The 21,010-nt window shown below is 47.5% G+C and overlaps 8 protein-coding genes across 8 annotated transcripts; all 8 read right to left on the reverse strand.

The window, feature by feature from the left end:
• Positions 1-285: 285 nt before the first annotated feature.
• N7529_001451 (PTH11-like integral membrane protein) lies at positions 286-1,625 on the reverse strand (the record flags this gene model as incomplete). The annotated part of the gene is made up of 5 exons (XM_057236982.1): positions 286-659; positions 718-1,159; positions 1,224-1,291; positions 1,345-1,381; positions 1,437-1,625. 5 exons carry the CDS (start codon positions 1,623-1,625, stop codon positions 286-288), a joined length of 1,110 nt encoding a protein of 369 aa, XP_057101669.1.
• A 2,176-nt stretch (positions 1,626-3,801) lies between these two features.
• N7529_001452 (uncharacterized protein) lies at positions 3,802-3,951 on the reverse strand (the record flags this gene model as incomplete). Its single annotated transcript, XM_057236983.1, has 1 exon — positions 3,802-3,951. One exon carries the CDS (start codon positions 3,949-3,951, stop codon positions 3,802-3,804), a length of 150 nt encoding a protein of 49 aa, XP_057101670.1.
• Positions 3,952-4,090: 139 nt separating this feature from the next.
• N7529_001453 (uncharacterized protein) lies at positions 4,091-4,701 on the reverse strand (the record flags this gene model as incomplete). The annotated part of the gene is made up of 2 exons (XM_057236984.1): positions 4,091-4,515; positions 4,569-4,701. The coding sequence occupies 2 exons, from the start codon at positions 4,699-4,701 to the stop codon at positions 4,091-4,093; spliced, it is 558 nt and encodes a 185-aa protein (XP_057101671.1).
• A 198-nt stretch (positions 4,702-4,899) lies between these two features.
• Positions 4,900-6,631, reverse strand: sreA (siderophore transcription factor SreA; the record flags this gene model as incomplete). The annotated part of the gene is made up of 3 exons (XM_057236985.1): positions 4,900-5,705; positions 5,760-6,268; positions 6,342-6,631. 3 exons carry the CDS (start codon positions 6,629-6,631, stop codon positions 4,900-4,902), a joined length of 1,605 nt encoding a protein of 534 aa, XP_057101672.1.
• Positions 6,632-8,311: 1,680 nt separating this feature from the next.
• On the reverse strand, positions 8,312-8,867 carry N7529_001455 (TVP15 family protein; the record flags this gene model as incomplete). The annotated part of the gene is made up of 4 exons (XM_057236986.1): positions 8,312-8,484; positions 8,538-8,627; positions 8,680-8,795; positions 8,848-8,867. The coding sequence occupies 4 exons, from the start codon at positions 8,865-8,867 to the stop codon at positions 8,312-8,314; spliced, it is 399 nt and encodes a 132-aa protein (XP_057101673.1).
• A 1,284-nt stretch (positions 8,868-10,151) lies between these two features.
• On the reverse strand, positions 10,152-11,555 carry N7529_001456 (uncharacterized protein; the record flags this gene model as incomplete). Its single annotated transcript, XM_057236987.1, has 3 exons — positions 10,152-10,991; positions 11,120-11,460; positions 11,516-11,555. 3 exons carry the CDS (start codon positions 11,553-11,555, stop codon positions 10,152-10,154), a joined length of 1,221 nt encoding a protein of 406 aa, XP_057101674.1.
• A 1,463-nt stretch (positions 11,556-13,018) lies between these two features.
• On the reverse strand, positions 13,019-14,284 carry N7529_001457 (uncharacterized protein; the record flags this gene model as incomplete). Its single annotated transcript, XM_057236988.1, has 2 exons — positions 13,019-13,742; positions 13,797-14,284. 2 exons carry the CDS (start codon positions 14,282-14,284, stop codon positions 13,019-13,021), a joined length of 1,212 nt encoding a protein of 403 aa, XP_057101675.1.
• A 4,578-nt stretch (positions 14,285-18,862) lies between these two features.
• N7529_001458 (uncharacterized protein) lies at positions 18,863-20,079 on the reverse strand (the record flags this gene model as incomplete). Its single annotated transcript, XM_057236989.1, has 5 exons — positions 18,863-18,895; positions 18,952-19,462; positions 19,531-19,652; positions 19,714-20,000; positions 20,058-20,079. 5 exons carry the CDS (start codon positions 20,077-20,079, stop codon positions 18,863-18,865), a joined length of 975 nt encoding a protein of 324 aa, XP_057101676.1.
• Positions 20,080-21,010: the final 931 nt, after the last annotated feature.

Here is a 21,010-nt window from a genome sequence, read left to right on the forward strand (position 1 = left end):
TGATTGTTGCACACTAATCATTGGCCGCTATATAGCTTCGCACTCCAATAACAAGAAAGTTGGCAGACGAAAAAAAAGAAGAAAAAAAAGAAAGACAGAAATGTCAGTTGGCCACCCATTCCCAAACCAGAATACGCCTCAAGACCCAGAACGCAGATAAATAAAGAGAACACCGTCGCCAAAGTAGACCATCGTAATGCAATCATCAAAAAACAAGAAGGGCACTTATACCCTTTCCCAAAGAAGAAAATATGTATAAAGAAAAGGAAAGTGAATATAAGATCATCAAACATCCCCAACTAACCTCCGCTCATCATTATCCAGCTTCGTACTCTCCTGGACAATAGTCATCTCAGTAGTGACCTCGATCCCCCCAAAGGAGCTATGACTCGACCGATCCCCAGGCTTGACATTGATAGAATACATATCAAAGTCCTTATCCTGGTTTTGGCTGAACAGCTGCGTATGACGGGTCTGCGTGCGGGTGGCTGTCAAATTCGTCACCGTGGGCTTGTTACCCGTGTAGCGGTTGTAGCTGTTCGTGGACAGGAGCTTGGGGAAGATGCTGCTGATGATCGGGCGCAGGAAGGGCAGGCACGAACATATGATGGCTACGTTGCATTCTGCGGCAGTCCAGTAGGCGGCACCGACGTTGCTGTCTGGGTAGAGGGTTAGATTTTAGTTTGGAGGAAGAGGAACGGGGGAACAGTGACGTACATGATGTATCAGGGCTCTTGGCTACTTCGCGGAGACTCGAGAGGCGCAGGATGCTGGTTACCACGACGAGGATGCCGATGGCGAAGACGCCCATTAGGGCAATCTTTTGCATGCGGGGGAGCTGTAGTTGCGAGAGGAGGGGCATGGGGAGGACAAGAAGGGTGATGTCGGTTGCAATGTTCATTGATGCGTTGAAAAACCAGACCGCTTCGAAGTTGAGACAGGTTCCTGGTAGGTCGTGGTTCCAGAATTTGGCCACGGGGACGCAGTTGACATAGCCGCTGACGATGGCCCAGGCTGAGTAGGTGGCCACAATGGCGATCATGATGTGACAGGCGATGCGGAAGGATCGACCTGGGAAAATACGTAGATATTGGAAAAGAATGGAGAATTTGGTGAATGCTAGGCTGGCGTTGTACATGGGGATAGCGGCCCACAAACACTGGTATTGTCAATGTCTGGATCATGAATGACAGTGGCGGAAGTGTCTGTTCGATAGATCATACCTTAAGTTGTTGCTGCAATACATGACTCGAGAGCAGCGAGGAGTGAATGCCCATGCCGTAATTCAGTTCTAGGATCCATGTTAGTGGAGCTGATCTCGATCGCCTTGTATGAGGAACTCACGGGCAGCGACTAGGGCAAGATAGATTAAAGAGAAGACCTATGTACATGCTCTGTTAGCTTCTGGTTTTATAGGCATTGCACGAGAGACCTACCAGCGAGATCAGAATGGCCCAATCCTCACGACCGGTGATTTTCATCAGACCAAGTCGAGCATACAACCGCATTGCAACAATGACTGTCGAAATAGCTGTCAGAACAGCAGTCACCACCAATGCCCGTCGTCCACGAGAAGCCCCATTGTCCTCATCTCTGGCAACCAGAGTGTGCAGAAGAGCATCCATATTGAAAATCGAAGGAATGAATATAGTTAAGGGTGTAAAATGAGTGTGTGGGGTGTATATGGATCAATATGAATCATGACCAAGAAAGAGGCAGCACAAAGACCCCAAAATGGCGCAGCTTATTGCATTTAGCACTCTTCCAGTATTTTAAGAGAGTCACGCAACGAACTCTGATAATAAGGAGCTGATGAGCGGGGATCAAGTCTTTTGAACTCGGTCCGGATGTCGATCAACGTCGCAAATTGCGGAGAATGATGGTTCCATGCATAGAACGAGCAAACTTTGTCGCATCATTCCCACGGTTCTCGAATAGTGTCTTCAATAGCGCCGCACAAGGGCAGCGATCCCAGCTGCTCAACCCGGCTGCTGGGATATCTTAGCCCGAGGCGGTTCAGCCATGTGGTCCACATGTACAATATATGCAGAGAAAAGAGTGATGAAAGTCCTTTAGCGCGGGATTTAGTCGCGTGTTCTCCACTTTGAGGACAAGAATGGACCCCGAGAGGGTCGGTCGTCCGATGTTCTCATGGAGAACTAGGTTAAGATTTTCATGTGGCTGCCGAGTTCGTGGAATAACCGAGTGTGGTTTCGTGAACGGGCCTCTGTATTGTATAGACTTGGGGCCCACCACGGTGGTTATGCCGTGTTTTTGACTGGTGATTTTGGTCCAAGAGTAATAGTGAAGAGTTGCATTGTGTATATTTTAGACTACTGTCTGCCGTTACGTTGCATGGCCCAAAGGGTGTTCTCCGCTTACCCCGAGAGCCCATTAAATTGCGTTCAATATATATGCAAGGAGAACATTCCGCAATTGCACACCCGTGGATGTTTTCCAGAAGGACCTTGTCAGATAAAATCGTATGCAATACATACATGTTCATGGAGCTCGGCAAAAGACCAACAAGGGCTACAATCTGCTAGAGGATCGACTGTCAAAACTTGACGGAAAACAGTGATCGTCTATGATGATACCCGTTTGGGACTAGATCATGTCCCCCTGACAAGAACATCGTTGGTGTTGTTTTTTGACTTCCAACTTCCTTTTCATTTCGTTCACGAAGTACACTACCATCTTCGCATCTACCTACGATAATCTATGTTGTCATGAAACTAAAATCACAAAACTATAGATACTAGCCCAAACTCAAGCAATGATCTGATATACCCCTGATGTTATGCACGACGCTAAGCCCCCAAGCGACTCCGCAATATTCGCCACAGTTCAATAATGCAGTGGATCTCGAAGGCTCCATATCTCCGACAACGAAGAATCTTGGAAACACACGGCGCAGGTTTGCCAACCCCTAAATACTGCAAAGTGATGCTATTGCATGCTGGAGGTGCATGTCTCTGTTCAGCGTTCACCGGCCATCGCTGCATAGAATACCCATTCAGATGCCTCACCGGTATATTTGTGAGGCGCATTGCCCAGCTAATGATCGGCGTACTAATTTAGTCCATTGATGGTACTTTTGACACATCATCCACTTTCCCATGTCCAATACCATTGGAATGCATACAACATCGTTCAATTTTGAGACAACACTAACACAATACATAGTTTGAGATATAGATTGCATCAGATTTGTCACTTCCACTTCCGGGGCTGAGATCTAGGCTGAATTAATTCGAGTGATAGTCGCTCCAGCCGCCTCTCGATCTTGAACAAGTCATACATACGTACGGAGTACAATAGCGTCCGTCGGTTTGGAGACCACTACTACAGTATACCTACGACAAAAAAAGAGCCACCGAACAGCTATAACTAACCATCACCAACCTAAAACTGCAGACTAACAACAAACACCCCTTCCACCTTCCTAACAACAATCTCACACTCTCCACTAAGCACCCTTATCCTCTCCCCAGTCCACCTCCAATCCTCAACTCCCTCATGCAACAAAGTCGCCGCAAAATGCTGAACTCTCGTCGGCAAAATGATGAAGCAAACCAAGCCCAGCTCACCCCCTCCCCCTCCCCAAGAACAACCCTCCACAAAGCCCCAAGATCATTTCGAAACTCTCTATTCAAAGCATAATCATCCACAGAATCTGCACACCCATAGGTAAATAACTTCCTCAGACAAACCCCGACACCCTGCACATGGTGTGCCGAATGCCCATGAACGATATCGACCCTGTTCTCCAACAGGAAACGCGCCAGCCCAACGATCTCCCTACTCGACCACCACGAACAGTTCGGCCCCCAGTGCACGGAGAAGACGGTCAGCGCGGGCGTTTCGGAGCGGCTGCATAAGAGCGCGCACAGCCGCCGCGGCGTCTGCGCGCTGTAGTCGATTAGGTGGAAGCCTGGGACGCTTTCCCATACGCGTGGGTGGTCGGAAGCTGAGTAGACGTGGACTTCGTGCGTGTTGGCGGGGTCGGAGGACGGGGGGTGTAGGAAGGCGGGTTTGTAATCTTGTTCTGGGGTGTTGCCGACGCCGGCGAAGGGGATGGACGCTTCTGTTAGGGCGTTGATCCAATAATTTCTGTGAAGCCTGCTTCGCCGAGATCGAGGACGTGGTTGTTTGCTAGGTTGGCGTAGGAGACTTTTGCGGCGTGGAGGATTGAGATGTTGGCTGGGTGCATGCGGTAGTTGAATCTTTTGTCTGGGTACGGGGTGGGTGATTTTGTTACTGTTGTTTCAAGGTTGATGAGGGATAAGTCGTCGGAGGTGAGCAGGGGGAGGGTTGTGGGCCATGGTGAGGAAGAGGTCTTTTGTTTGAGGCCTGGGTGTGCGTCTTTGAATTTTTCGGCTGATGATGAGTCGTGGGGCTTTGGTTGTGCTCTGGCATTAGTTGATCGATTAGGCGGCCGAGCATTACGTCGCCAGTTACAGCTATGATGAATGTCTTTGGCATTGGGTTGGATAGAAGGGTTGGGATTTTGGTCTTGTGATGGATAGTCAAAAGATAGGTTGGTCGAGTCGAGTCGGCTACTTCACAGATTAGTCTCGGCTGGTTGCACCAGGGCTGGCCATCATTATGATCTCGATGCTTGTCGCTAGGGCTGGAGGCGCCAGGGCTGGAGATAAGTATGAGATGCAGATGCAAGTGCACATGTAGACCAAAAGACATAGTTAAAAAATAAAGTAATTCCACATTAGAATACATTCCATAAGACACACTTTTTTTAATCAATAACACAGCCAGGAAGAGAACCCAGCAAAGTGAGTGGTATCTTTGTGCGCCATTTGTCTCACGAGAACACCGAGTTGCAAAACATTATCCGAATCTCATTATTTTCGTCACTGCTTGAAATATCCATGGAAGAATCTATCGTCTCATCTCCGCCAATTCACGCTCCTTGGCCCGAAGCATCTCGCGCATCTGCTCGGCTTCGCGTTCCAGTCGAGCACGTCGATCGACAGAGTCACCCAGAGAAGCGATACCAGGTAGGTGCTGCGGGGGGTGGGGAGAAGGAGAGACGGAATGGTGGAGATGCTGGGGGCGAGCCAGATTAGGATCTGACCGCTGAGCATCTTGGTTCAAAATAGATGAAATGGAGCTGAGACGGCCCGGGGGAGTAGGATTGGCTGAGGACATGATTGGAGGCAGTTGATTTGATCCGGTTTCCAGGGTGGAGGGCGCCGGTAAGGCGTCCGTAGCGGCCTCGGCCAGAGTTCGTTTTTTGGGGAGGGTAATTGAGTTTGGAGAGGCGGAGCGTCGTCCGTATTGAGACACGGGCGAATGGGCCAGGCGATCCACACCCAATGGCTTGGGTAGGCCGTGGGCAATGGAGAGACCGTGTGTAAGGGGTACGGATGAGACATTGTAGCCCGTGAAGTCGACTGGCGGCGGCGGGGGTGCAAAAGGCAAGGCTCGAGGTGCGTCTTCGGTCTTTCCAGGCATCATTTGATAATGATCCGCAGGCTCGCTGCTCATGTAGCGGTAGTGATCGTCATGGCCATGCGCCAGGGTAGCTGGTGAGGCTTCCGGCGATGCTGACGACCCGTTAGAGGAGAGGGTGGCTGCAGTCGGAGACTGATCTCGCAGAGCGGGAACCACGCGTTTGCGACGTTTGATGATAGACTTCTTCATATTCGTGGGACGATAGCACCCGTGTAGCTTGTAGTACAGTCCTGCTTTTGTCAGCTTATTGGAATCAGTAACATGTCAACGGGCCCAGCGCTTACCACAGGCATTGCAGATGGGGTGGCCTTGTTCATCGCGACGCCACAAGGGAGTCACAGTTGTACTGCAATTTTGACAAGCGACCAGTGTATTGGTTCCATCGGCAGGGGCGGTAGTTTTTATGGGTGTCTCTTCTTGTGGTACAGGCTCAAGCTCCTGTACTGCGGGACGTCCCCATGAAGACTGAATCGCAGCAGTTCCACGGGGAGCAGACTTGTAGATGCGGTTGTTGTACGCTGGGCATCCATCGCATCCCTCGGCGCCACCAGTGCCATTGCAACTTCCACCTCCAGGGCACGACCCCTTACAGCCACCGCCTTCAGATGGAGTGCAGCCTTCGGAGTGTGTGGCAGTTGGGGGCGGTACTTTTTCGGCCCCTTCGGATTGAATGCGATTCCGTTTTGTGGGGCGAGCAACATTTCGAGCCTTGAGGTAAAGGCCACAGGCGTTACAGATCATCGCTCCCGTCGGAGAACGACGCCAGAGTGGAGTGCTTTTAGTTCCGCAATTGCTGAACAAAAAAATGGAGTCAGCCATACTTTGAACGTAGCAACGAAATCACCCAATAATAAATCGACACTCACCTGCATGAATGTCCTAAAAATGTCGTATCTTTTTGGCTCTTGGGAGACGTCTTTTCGACCGGAATTTCACCGTGTCCATGTCCAATCCATCGATCTGATCCAGATTGACCAGTTCCCTGAATCATGGGTTCCTCCCGGTATTGATCTGCCAAATGTTCACGGCCAGCCTGAGCCGAAGAGATCAACTGCTGAGCAGCATCCAAATCCTCCGCCGAAGGTTGTCGCATCGCAACGTCCGGGTTCCGAGGCAGAGAGTGAAGCGCTTCCATTTGTGGGAAGGACGCTAACATAACCACCTTGGACGCGGACCGGAATTCGGCCGTGTGATCGATCTCGGAATTGCACGAAACGACGAAAGCGAAAGGGTAAGGAGAAAGTTATCCAGAAGAATGCGAGAGCGATGTCGCACCACAGTCGAGAGTCGAATAATCCGTATCACGCAAGAGAAAAAAAAACCAAATGTCGGTCAAGCTGACAGTTGAAAGATAAGTCAATTCCAGCAGGAACGGCTGCAGCCACGATGCTGCAGGCTCGGCGAAGCGCAGGAAGGTGACTCGGGGAAGTCGAAGAGATGTGACCCGCCACACAGAGGAATCGAGCTGAAAGTTTAGGGGAGTCCCCGCCACTGAAATCAATGGAAAAGTGGCGACCTAACGGTCTGGGACGGTCAGGTGATGATTGTGACGGTTGACAGCACACGGTCTGACTAGCGAGCGATCGTGGGGGAAATGGTGTCGCTTCGGGGACTTGGGGCCGACGCAAAAGGGCGATTCGCAAGACAGGGATTGGTTGAGAGGCTAGGGAGCTGCAAGAGTGGTGATCACTCCGCGTTAGGAATGAAGCACAGACGGGAAGATAAGAACGAAAGGTGGAGAGTGAAAGAGTATGAGAGAAGAGTTTTAAAAAAACAAATCAAGTAGAGAAGCCGAGAAGTCGGTAAGGTGGTTTTTTGATTCGAAAAGGAGAAGAGAACAAAGACCCTCGGGAGATGTGATGGCTTATCAAGAAAGGGATTCAGATTTGGGTTTATCGATCTAAGTAGGATCTACGTATCAATCTATCACTTTTTTTTTCAATCTACTAGTAATCTCATCTAATCATACGATTTCTCCTTTCATTTGTCTATGCAAAAGTACAAAATGCCGTATTTTAAAAAGAAATCTCTATCTATTCTGTTTCATTCTGTCAAACCCCCAGAGATCGCATCATACTCCACCGATGATCCTGATGGAGGTTAGTAAAGAAAAAAGAACAGAAGAGAACAAGTGGAAAAGAAGTGGGAAAGAAGTGGAAATTATGTGGGCATTTCACCTTCCCAAGAAAGACTGAAGTGGATCTCCGTGGGAAATCAGATATTAGAGAGCTGTGATTGGTGAGTTTGGTCTGACTAAGCCAGTCAGCAGCAATCTCTGCATTCCGATTGGCTCGTCGGAACTGGAACCTGCCGAGTTGTGACAACCTGTACTGTTGATTGGCCAATCACAATCCAGATATTAATATCGTACAAGGACAATTAGTGGTATTGGTATGCCGGTACATAGCAATAGGTAAGTTCCTATTGCTATTGAGACTCTCGGCATTTACTTGCCCGTCTTCACTCCGATCTCTTAACCTTTCTACTCCCGTACTCCGTACCGGTTATCAGATGTCTCACTTCGGGTTTCAATAAATCATTAGAGCATGCCAATGTGGTTAAGAAGTAGCCACTGCTAGCTGATACCCATCCCAAAATATAATACAGGCCTCTTCTTCACGGTATCAACAGAAATCACGTAGACCCAAACCTTTTCGTCACCGTCGCTATAGGAACACAACTTCCATCAATTTCAATGGACGTCAGATATGTCATCGCACTCATCGCGCACCCGTCTATCGCATGACGCAAACCAATGGTCGTCAAAGCGCTAGACCGATGCATAGCATATCCCGCTTGAGATTGGGATCGTAGGAACTGGTCAGTGTTTAATTATTTAGACCTGCTCAGCACCCCAGCCCTGGTCGGACTCGCGCATGTTGGAAGGAGGCTCAATGGAAGGGATGAACTCGAGAGCGACATATCCGACACCGATCAAGCCAATCAGCGAGCCGTCGATGATGCGCAGGACGTGATCGTGGAGCAGAATGGATCCGATGAAAATGTAGACTGAGATCGATTAGCAAATGCAAGGTGCTATCTCAGGCGAGCGAACAACTTACAGACACCACGGCCCAGGAAAGAGAAGAGGAAAGACGCATAGCGGTAGGCATAGTCTGGGACATGAGGGAGGAACTCAAGGCCACCGACGACTGAATCTTTGTTAGCTAGGTGTGATTTGGTGTTCATTGAGTTTCAACATACCAAGACCGAAGGCAACCGCGTAGGCGCCCAAAATGATTGTGCTCCAGGTGCCGGAGAAGAAGTTGCTGATACCTCCAAGCACCATAAACACGCCAACGGCAATGTTGACAAGACGGCTAAAGTCGGTCAGTTCTTGATCTCGCCGTGGCAGACGAGAATTTGACATACAAGATGTTTGTGAAGTCCATGGTGAGAGCTTCGTTGTGTTGGATTCAGATGGAAGGGATCTTCAGGATCTCGTAGTCGCAAATCAAGAGTGCGGAGACTGAGTCGCTAGGCAGCCGCAAAGGGTTTTCAAAGAAACAATGGTTCTCAGAGGCGTAGGTCAGATCTTGAAACATTCTCAGTTAGCTTTTGAATCCAATTTGATGGTCCTTGTTGGCGTGTATCGCGCAAATGATGATGGCGGCTCTGTTTGCCGTCCGGAGCTCGCTTGGCCGGGCCTCAGTTCGCTGGATTGAGGGTAAAGAGAGACGCACCTATGATGTGGAATGCGGAAACAGATCTGAAGCAGTTTCAGATAAAAAGCACGCGTTTGATTGTGAAGCTTGTAGGAAGTTGGATAAAGCTGAACAGGGGTGAAAGCGTGGACAGCTGCGCTGTCGCAAGCGGCGGGTCTGCCAAGAGCTGTTTGGGTCACGTGCATAGAGCCGTGGGCTATTCTATTTTGGGAATTGGGGAATTGTTGGGAAACATACAGAGTTAGCCTCGAGGTCTCTAACTGCTTGCACCTCTTCTGTGATATGTATAATAGAAATCATATAACCAGGACCATTTTATATACATACCGGAAATTCAAATCGTTTACCTCGATTATGAGCTACCCATCTTACCTTCTGAGCCGCTGAATCAAAGCTCTACAACCAATATATTGGAAGCCGAGCTCACTGTTTTGGCCTCAAGGCAAAGAGTGACACATCTCATTATTGTTGATTGTCATGTAATCCCGCTACTTAAAAGGCCTGTCTTGGTACAGTACCCCTATGTGTATTTCAACACGATCAAGCAATATATATCACTCGAAAGTCCAAGTTGGTCGAGCCTGCTCTACATTTGAATATTGGTTTTTGATACGCGTTACAATTCGACGCCAAAATGGAACCACGGATACGCTACGACGATGTCGCTTGGGAAAAAGGCGGATCCGTCGCCGAAGCCTGTCTAGATCGGTGTATGCACGCTCCAGAGTTATCCTCTGAAATTGGCATCTTTCTTCTTAAGCACCATCAAGCTAGTGATGCCGTCAAGATTTCAACTGTTGGGAGTTGCCGGGTTCAACATTGTCCTGTAGATAAATTTCGCAAACACCCACGACGCTGTCATACGGTTTCCAATTCCTGGCTACAAAGACTCATTGGGAACTTGAAACGATTGCACAATTTATTATTCGGAAATCAAATGGCAAAGACCTGGATTTACCACCATCTTCATGTTGCACCAACACTAGTGAAGCCATACTTCGTCGCAGATACTCAAGTTCTGTCATTACACCGTTCACATGTGTATCCAAATGAGTTGTTTTGCACTAGTAAGAGTGCCTGAGCACCTCCAGCGCTCAGCCGAGGCCGAAGGGCATCCTCCTTGCAAAACAGACACGGAGGTTTGCTAAAAGGGAGTTTTTCAGCCACACTAAGCTCTCTGGGCTGCATGCCACTCCCTCCTTCTTGCCTCACAATATCTAAATCTGTACCCCCGTCTGATGAAGTCTCGGAACAATCGCTTTCCTCCCCATCTTCCGCTTGCTCGCCCGCGTTTGCCATGAAGACATCAGCGACGAAAGAAGCCGGTATTGCATACTGTTGAAAGCGCCCATACTGGTGCAAGATCAATGTGGCATTTCTATTTTGAGTCTTGTCACAGTGTGTCGTGGCAAAGACGGAGAGATATTGTTCGTTTGAGCTGCTGGTGCCAAGAGCCTCCGGTGCCTCCGGTGCATCTGATATCTGATTTCCTTGCAATAAAACTTGAAGAAAACATGGCGTTTGCTGCTCAACTGAAAGACCGCCGCGAGTACAGACCCTTGTATGCCTACAAACGCTGCCTTGACAAGGTTCCTCGAGAATAAGAACTGGCGGCCCGACGTCGTGTATGATCAACGTCCTCACGCAGAATTTGAAGCGATCATTTCCAGCGAGTACACAGTTTGCAATTGTAACAGCGCTATCAATGAAAGCTTCTGCATTGGGGCCAATCTTTAACTCCTCGCTATCTTGAATAGAGGTAGAGTATGTGAAAGTTTCGCTATCGGTCGAAGCCGCGAAATATTCAGATTGCGAGAAAGTGCCATCATCTGTTGCATTTCCGTCTTTGATCTGATATTGGGTGTATGTGAAGACGTATCGCTTTGGTCATCTGCCTCGAGAAGTAGCTCCTGGTTAGAGCTTGAAAAGCGGCCAATAAATTGTGAGGGATGAAATGCTCCATCATTTCGTATGGCAACTATAGTTTCGCTGAAATCTTCACTTTCTATGGAGTCGACATCTTGAGAGGCCTGCGATGGTATAACGATGATATCGGTGTTGTACTGCTCTGTTTGCGAACAGCTGGTAGTTGTGGAACTGTAGCTCTCTTCGAAGTTTGTGGTCTGGTTTTGTTTGCCTGTTCGCGTGATGTCTGAAGGTGATTCTGGGCTTGGTTCAACCGAGTATTGACGTTCATTTTTAGCCTTCACGTAGATCACGGTTGGGTTATTGTTTTCGAAATTCTGGCGCCAAGCCTCGAATTGACTGAAATGCGTGGTAGTAAGATTCTTCATATCGATGATCAAACGTTGTGTTTCGTCTGTTTTTTGAAATGTCAGTTTGTGAGTCGGAAGTTCTAAATATTCCGCACTTACTTAAATTCGTTGCGCGCTCAAAGTATGGTTGATAGAGCATGATGAAGTGAAGACTCGATTTGTTTTGCTGCTTGAATCAAATTATTGATATGATCCTGATTCAAGACATAAGTCAAAGAAGATGAAGCGCCCCTGAAAGCTGCTTTAAAAGGTTCTTTGATGCGTGACATGATTTGCGTCGTGGCCGTGCTTTTCTTTTTGCCCTAGTAGTTTTTCAAGGTTTTTGTGAGCTTTGCAACGTCGGATATCAATGATTTGACACTTCTTGAGCAAAAGTGAATGATACTATCGTTTTCGCCGTCCACAACTACTTGAACCTCTTTAATGGACTCAGATTGCTCTGCGAAAAAAAGCCATCAGAGAGGTTGTCTAGACGTACGAAGGTAAGCAATGATTGCTAAGCTCAGGGTCTTGCATACTTACCCTGTTGATGCTTTCTAACACTACATGATATTGTCGGAGGTCCTCAGAAGAGTTCTGAACCTCGCCAGCGAATTTCAAGAGAGTGATCATAAACCTCCTAACGAGAGGACGCTTGCAGCTAATCCCACAGGCTCAGCCATCTTTTGAGAAGACTGCAAGGGAATGTGAAGCAAATTGACCCGAACGACGAACAGTTCATTCAAAAAATTATAAATGTTGACTCTTGCGATTTTAATATATGTATCCAATCACCTCCTTATTACTTGCTTCCTGGAGTACGCCCAGGACTTCGCCCTTACGATGAACTTTTACTATGATTTACAAATCTACCTTGCACGATAAGCAGTGCTCTATCATTGGAACTTGTCACAGGCTCCAAGGTGCCCTGCGCTGGGGCTTAGACTACATCGCTAATATACTCCGTGGCGGAGTGGGGGGTGGCTCATGACTGGCTTGGATGTTACTTCAGATAGCTATTGATAAGAGATTCAAGGTGAAATGTAAATTATAAGAATACTCTTCATTTCTGAAATCACTGTTCAGTACCACCCATGGTACCGGGCAGTGGAGGCTCGGGGGGAGGGCGGCCTGGGACTTCCCTCGTTCTAAATTTTGGCTATGGGCGTGTAACAGCAGGCGCAGTGGGTAAAGCATGTACTATTTCTTGATTTCTGGGCTACTATCCTGATATTGAGCTCCTACAAAAAAGGCCAAACACGCCTTCACACGCGACGCTTTCCAGAAACTAGAATGATATCTAAACACTAGAATATCATTCGTTGGGTGACTGAATGGAAGTCGTGGAAAAAGGCGGCCATCTTCGAGGAATGGACAACACATTGCCACTGACCTACAAGACAACACGTATGTGCCTGTATATACCGGATGTTACGCCGTGGCCGCGATTTGCCCGATCAGGGTGCTGCCAATTTATCAGGGCGCTCAGATCATGCTCACTGAGCATTTCTCAGCACAAGGTGATTACTCAGTGACTAATTTCTTTGCTTAACAAACAGCCGCGTGATAATATTCAAAATATCATTTAACCTCGAAATGGAATGTCATACATGAACCCCCGGTTTAGTAAGTATTCGGCAAGCAGCTACCATACTGCTGAATCTCCTTCCACAGGATCATACCCTCCATGCCGCAAGGGGTATCCAGCCATATGAATGTAGTCATTATTTGTACTAAGCTTTGCCAACTGCAGATATTCATCTCTCTGATCTCCAAGTGCAATCGCGCAACAAACCACAGCCGATGTGGTGTATCAAGGGCCGCAATCCCACCCAATGTTAACAACCATAATAAGAGTGAGGGTACTGATTCCCACTCCTCATCAGGGACCAGCTCCAGCTCATACCGGAGAAGTCGTGCCAGATTCGGATAGGGACTCGTCATTAATGAAACAGGGAACACGACAAGGAGGCTATAGATGGCCAGTGCCAATCGAATTGGCTCGTATGTAGATGGCACTGTTCCAACTTCAGCCGACAAAGCAGGAGGGAGAGATAACACGTGGTAGTGGATCAAGTTTCGTAGCTGTAGTAGATAGCCCAGATCGAGATCGAAGAGGCGTCCATCGGCGTACCCTTCCAGTAGAGAACTGTATCCGCGGAGAGCATGGAATACCCATACCATGTGCTGTGAAACCTTTGAATAGAGAAGAAAATGTATATCGCGCATTTCAGGGTCGCTGTGTTCAAATGTAGCTAAGAAATCAGCAGCACTGTCGAGCTGCAATATCGTCTGCAGTGGCCAGAAAGGTCTTGTCAGCCGTTTGCTTGCTACGATGAGATCCCAGCTTCAACGGTGTCAGTTGAAGTTCTCGAAGTGAATTTTATGAAAGATGGCTCACGTCGACAGTCCTTCGCGAAGCCCAGGCATCTCCAGATTTCTAAATCCTCCTCTAGCCTGTACGAGATAGCGTAGTCCTCGAACATGGCCGTCAATGATCACGATATTTGTAAATCGCGTCAACAATTGCAGGTTGGATAGAGGAGCCATTTTACTCTGAATGGTTGGGAATTTGTCTCGCTCGTGTGGATGTAACGCGAGAGCAAAGGCGGCCATGATAAGCTGGTCCGTGACAGTGGTATAAGGGCCGTCATTCACGGCCTCTTTCAATGCTACAATAGCTTCCTGTCGCATGAGAAGCAATTCGTAATTGTCCTTTTTAGATGTGGAACTTTGAACACCAGAGGCTGTCCGTCGAATGATCATGTGCTCTGCGCCCGAGTGGAGCCATGCGCTGAACAGGGGCGGACAATTCATGGCAGACTTCATCCATTCGCAAGTAAAGCTTTTCCCCTTGTATTTCATACCGGGAAAGAGTTTCGGCCACATTTCTCGGATGGCTGTGGTCGTCTATCAGACATGAACTCGCCATACGTCTCTTAAATACTCACAGTAGTGAAAGATCCGGGTGATAGTCTCACGACTCAGATTGGATGGATAAGTGTGGAATGGATCCAGGTAGTGGCTATCGTGATTGATTGTAAGCAAACACGGTGTTCGCTTCCTGATAGAGAATGTTTGTTCAATTTCAGCTTGATGTCCGTGTACCATCCCCGTAAACGCGTCCAATTTCATAGAGAGGTAGTTTTCTGGATTTTCAAGTGGTGAGGCAGGATACTTGCAACCCTTTCCCATTCTTCATGCTTTCGGGTTAGTCAAATATAACTAGATTTTCACTGACCAACTTACCGCACACAACGTAAACAGGATGGTAAGTCTCTGCTACATTTCCTTTTCGCTACACTACACTTTGAACAAGCCAGACTTGATTTCAGTACAAATGGTGGGGTTTGGACAGCGCTAACAAACCATTAGAAGATGCATTGTATCTTTCGATAGGCAACACATACTCTGGATCAAGATTCCTTCTGAGTCTCGGTAGTTCATCTGGCTGCAGTTCGCTATCATACTGGCAGTCCTGCTTCACACTGTGCAAATACAATGTTATCAGAATACGCCGGATAAAAATCAGGTTGTACTAACCATGTGCACCTCGTGCATGCCGGAAGAATTTTGTCACACTTCCGTTTTTTGGATCTACATGCTGCGCATGCTTTTGTAGCACATACTATATCGGAAGAGAAATCCGTCATGGCTGTAAAATCAAGCTAGTGCTTCAAGGTTTATGGAGTATACAAGCGGATGCACGTGCGGGTAAAAGTTGCTTTTATACCAGTAGAACTCAGAGGGGCTCTGCACTATGCAAATAACAAGCAGATCTAATCGCTAACTCAATGTACCCTGCATAAAACGTTGATTGGTGCTTTTGCTAGCTTTAAACCCAAACAAGCTACTCCGACTGTCATCGGGTGGCACGCTAGCGGACTAGTGGCGGGCTAATGTTGCTTACAGTCCGTGCACCCTGCGAGCCTCAACTTCCTTAATTGGTAAATGGTAAAACGAAAAGTCGAAGTACATCTACACTGTACAGGGGCTCCCACATATTGTGATCCTGGCGAGCTGAGCTGTATAAACTAACTGCCTGGCCTTAGAACACTATATCCTTGGTTAGTTTATGCCGAACACGATTGTGTAACTACTATGGAGACCTTCGTTCTTCCCATGCCCTATCTCACTACACTTGCCCCATCCTAGAAAGTGTCATGTTACCAGAACTGACATAGCCTGCTTTATTTTGACTGACTCATTCCGGTCCATATCGGGTTTTAAGCGAAGCCATAGCGGCTGAGTTGATAGAGCGATACAGGGGTCAAATCATATTGCGTAGCGAATCATCCTGGAATATTGCACTAGTTCAGCTCCATTGATGTCGAGTTCTACGAGCAAATACATGACTGCTGAAATTGCAAGTGAACTTCAGAATCAGAACGGTAGCAAAGTGAGTACGACGCAGCGGCATGATATCAGGTCGACTTAGTAGTTGATGATGGGTACAAATAGAAAACTCTGTAATTATTGAATCCGCGTAATCTCTTAATCAGATACAGGTAAAGGAGGAGGAGGCAGCATTGAAATCCCCGCCAGTGTAAGTGAAAACCTGAGAGCAGGGATACAAGTACCCAGTACGAGTGGCGGAAGTATTTCCAACAGCTACAGGCAAGCCTTCCAACCTATCCAGCACCGTGTCATTTTCAGCTGGATCGAATCCGGGTCCAAATCCACAATGGGTCATTCCCGTTGCCGGGAAGAGGCGGTACTAGCCCGCGATATTGGCATCAAGACCTTTCACGCGCTCATAGTAATCGACTGACCCATTTGTAGGAACTAATTGATTGGCCATGCCGTGCCAGGCAATGGTCCTTCCCATATTGTAGAGATCAATCCAGCCATCCCACTTAGATCAGTGTATATCACTTTTTGTCCAACGAGGGAAGATGCCTTAAAGTGGCATTGACCTAGGTATGCAATGATACCGTCGGTCACACTATCAAGCCCATCACATTCCGCGAAGGCAGCCTTTTACAATAAAGTGCAATTGTACGCCTTAATCACAAGGAGACTTTGAGACTCACATAATTATTATTGGCAATGGCTTTTAGAGAAGGGGAAACGATCGCCCATGCCAGTAAGATAGTTTCAGTAATTTCAACCTCAGCTGTAGCAGTGCAGCAATCATTGTTTGCTGTAATCGACGCCCGGTACCCGATCCGTGCGACCCAACGCCCGCTGGGCATTGGGTCGCCACAGTGTAATACAATCCACAGTCTAATACAATTTTATCCAATGCAGTCAATATTTTTGTATTTTTCTTCCCCCCCTTTCTGCTCAATAATTACAAAATTAAGACAGTATATACTATCATAAAAGACCTGCCTCTGGATGACATATCACACCATTCGCACAGGGTGATAGGGTAGGAGATCCATTCTCATTGATCGCAAGTAAACCCCGTTTCTTGCGCCGTTTATTTTCAGCGGCCATCTCTGTGGCTTCGCGCGCTCGGATCATTCTGTTAGAATCGCCAGCGTCTATAGGACCCCCTATATTAATCTGCCGTTTGGTTATCCGAGCATTTGATGCTTTGTGGCGGCGTAACAGAAGCGAATTATCCGATTGTAACTGATCCGCAAGCTGGGTCGCTTGCCGCGCAGTCCGGCATAACAGCTTCGCACGCTTTTTAATTCGTGGATAAAGCTCACCCTCTAATAATTCAATATCGGCTTTAAGCTTCTGCGTTATTTTCCAGGTCCGAAGGGCTCTTTTAGGCGGGGAGTTAGTGATTGAAGACGGGAATTCATTAGTATCCACTTCATCGAATATTATTGAGTCATCCCCTTGATCAATTTTTTTTTCTAGCGGGGTTAACACAATAGAGGGATCAAATGGTACGATGCCGCGTTTTTGAAACCCGGATCGAATGAATTCGTGGAGTAATGGCGCTGCGAATGTGTTGGATCTCGCGGAAAAATCTACTTTACGCTCGACACTTCCACCCTATTAAACAACCTTATTATTGTGACTTTTAGAAAAAAACTTTTGAGGGTCTGGAACGGCGAAGAATCTAATGGCTGCGATAGATGTGTCGTATGCGGAATAAAGAAGTATGGAATGATATCGTTGTCGGTTACAGTCTTAATGAATTCCGGTGTGCAATGCGAATGATGAGTATCTATAAGTAATAAGCGTTTTTGACCCAATTTTCCATATGGAATTTCCCTTTGACTAAAAACCACGGCGACATCTTCCAACCATCGGCTGCAATACATTCAATACCAGTAATGGATTCAGAAATGCCCCCATTCGGTGTGTATGCAGTTGGACTTTTTGATAACACTCATTGTGGCTTGCCCTGTCCAATTTGATACCCGGTCTCATCTATGTTATAGATTTGTCTAGATGTAAGTTTATTCGTAGTAACGAACACCTCAAAGCGATCATACCAAGCTGTAATTAAGCTAATATCTTCGGCGGCCATTCTTTTTAATTCTTTAGGCTTTTGTATAATCCAATTTAGGATGCGTTGTGGAATCCGGCGTAGAAAATGGTACACCCAGTTTTTGTTTAATGGCGTGGTTCGCGATGGATCGCGCGAGACTAACATGAATTTGCAACATGTTGAATAGTCTTCGCAGTTGGCGGACACTCAACATCGTCTAGCACAGTAATATAGCTAAGTAATTCTTCTTCCTGATTCTTATTAAGTGCTCTGGCTGTCAAGATACGGCTTTTGCGAGATGCGCGACCATGGAGTCGTCCATACAGTATACTATATGAGACGTTGAATTCCTGGGCTAGCGATTTGATTTTGGGCTTTCCGCGGTCATAATAGGCCTGAATAGACAATTATAATTGTATTTCCAAATTATTGGGTTGATCCGGCATGGTGGTAGGTGATGGTGAATAGTTGAAGAAGGTGCGTTGGATAAAAATTGTATTAGACTGTGGATTGTATTACACTGTGGCGACCCAACCCCCAGGGGCTGAGTCGCAGCACGGACCGGGTACTCGACAATTGGTGGCCATGCGGGACGGGGTCAAAGCTCCGCTAGTCCGCAAAACCCTTGGAGGTACCATTATCTCGCTTTATATCTGTGTTGTTATCACCACTCTAAGCATTCCATAGGTATTTAGACCCCCAGCGGTGTCTGTTACTAAGAACCTGAGGAATACAGCAGTCCGCTTGATGGTTTGGAGTTATTTTAGTATTTCAGAGCACCAAAATACGATGTAATGTAAAATACCTCTTAGTAATTAGCAGAGTTTTATGCACCCTGTTCTTCTTCCTCTTCTTCTCCCCCCTCCTTCTCTTGTTTGTCCTCTCTTCATATCATTCTTCGACATCTCGTTCTTCGTTCAGCTTCCTCTTCCTCTTCTTCCTCGCCACTTTATTGTCTTTCCACCGGAAGACTATCTTGCTCCTTCGCCGCCATCATCCTTTCATTGCGTTTTAGTTTCGCCCAACTATACATGCTCCAACTCTGCAAAAAGACCGATGCACCTCTACTCTCAATACATATGACTGGCTGGCCATGCCTGAGACTAAACCACATCCGATCATTCATATCCAAAGCTGCAGCAGTCCCAAGTAGGCATACCCAAGTGTGTGCTTCAGGGGCTGTTCTCACCCAGGTATCCATGCTCCCGCAAGATAACGCATATTGCAACTTCCGGACCAGACGCTGCAGAACGGTCATAGAAAAGGGGGCAATATACTCGTCATCAAGAAAGAAGTACCAGAATATCAAGGCGGCAGTCTGACAAGCTTTGGTTATTGCGTCGGCGTCCGACTCGATAGACACATGATCAGTATGATCCTGACTTTGTGGATGACTTGGGGAAAACAACACATCTTGCACTTTTGCTGCCCATTTGGTTCGGAGAGCCATGGCACCAGGGCCGTCCGGTAAAAGATGGGCGATAAAGTCAATATCTTCAAAGACTTCGATTGCCTCGCGAGAGAGGTTGTAGTAACCTCCCTCTCTGTTGGCTACTCTATGGAGGATGGCAGATGTGAAATATGTTGGGAGTGTGAGAGGAGTGGGAGGGATATCTAAGAAAGGTATTTCAAGTTTGGAGTCCATGATGATGGCTTCGGTGAGAACGCATCTACGACCAGCAAATGAGATGAGACACTGATCTTTGTCAACCACACATTAATCTAGGGTTGTACGCACATTGTGATAAGCCCCGAGAGGAACGTGCCAAGGGCGAGGTGCTCTAGGCCGCCTTGTGCTTTGATCATCTGCATCAATGCCATTTTATGGATATCGGATGATCCTTTGTCGCCTAGAAGGGCCTAAACCAATGAGAGCGTGCTAATATAATAGGCAACTACGGGACTTTAACATCTTACGTACCGAGAAAAATACCAATGGTGCAACACAAGCCATGAGAGACTCGCTGAATACCGCCTGGGGGTCATTTATTCTCTCCTGAAGCAGTTGAAGTGCAATTGTGTGGTGGTATAGTGTCATGTTATTATTTCTGACTCCTCGAAATGCGTCCAAGTGTGCTGATGCAGCATAAAGGGTGGTGTGGAGTGAACAAGGGTCGGACAGAGCTTGTTGGATCCACGTCGCCCTAAGCAGCCATGCTAGGCTACTACCGTCCACAGGAAGCGGTTCCATTCCGAAAGTTTCAATAACTATCAAAGACACCTTCAGAATACTCTTCACAGGGGTCTCTCGCAGTCTATACTCACACGAGTGAATGAGCATAGGCATGTGAGGCCTTGACTCAACTGGCAACGGCACTGTGGCGTCAACCCGACTAATGTCAAGCGAACGAAGGAAGGAAGCACCGGGCCCATTCAGTACGAGAGCCTGCTTAGGATAATCACAGCTTGTGTTTTGTCTACCAGAATCTGTCAGTCGTCTAGATACGTGGTCAATTTCTCACTCGGCAGTGGTACCTTGAGCATCGGTTGCAGGTCGGTAATACCCTGTCACATTTTCTCTTTTTGGCGCGACACGGAAGACATGCTCCGACAACCCTCACGGCCTCTGAACCTAGGTGAAGAATCGTTGCCTGACTGACACTGTACTGCGGGTGCATCGATGCACCCGGGCGTCCGTCTGCCATATAAAGAAGCCCAGTAGAACGGCGAGAGCTGTCTTGAGCCGACACGCTGGAGGGCGATGTATACCAACATTGTCGCTTTTGCCTAAGAAGGTCAGCCTGAACATGCAGTTAGTCTATTTAGCGCACTCACTTAACACAAGCTGAACATAAGGGAAGTAGACGATCACATTTTCTCTTCTTCTGGGCGCAAGATAAGCAAGCGTAAATGGCCCGCGTGGTCATCTTGAGCACAGCAACGTGGGTTGTAAGTGGAGATGGCAGATCTTCGAGAGCTTGATGTATACATGTGCATATGCATGGAGTGTTTCAGGGTTCAACAGAGGTTATAACAGCAAGGCGTATCCAGCACTTGAACTATTCAGTGAGAACCCTTTTCATCTTCAGATGCACAGTTTGACCCTATTTTCCCCCTGACGAATAAAACTTCTGTCAGCTTCCGTATCAAGTTCGGTTAACAGCGACAATCCCGCTCCTAACCCGATCTGGATAGTGTAAATTTGCCAAGGTCAGCCCCTCAGCGGATCTAGACATCTTGTGAGTGCGCGAACGCCTCAGGTGCATATTCGGGTTAGG

This window comes from Penicillium soppii (assembly GCF_028829465.1).
Source record: "Penicillium soppii strain IBT 18220 chromosome Unknown utg000002l, whole genome shotgun sequence".
Lineage (NCBI taxonomy): Eukaryota > Fungi > Ascomycota > Eurotiomycetes > Eurotiales > Aspergillaceae > Penicillium > Penicillium soppii.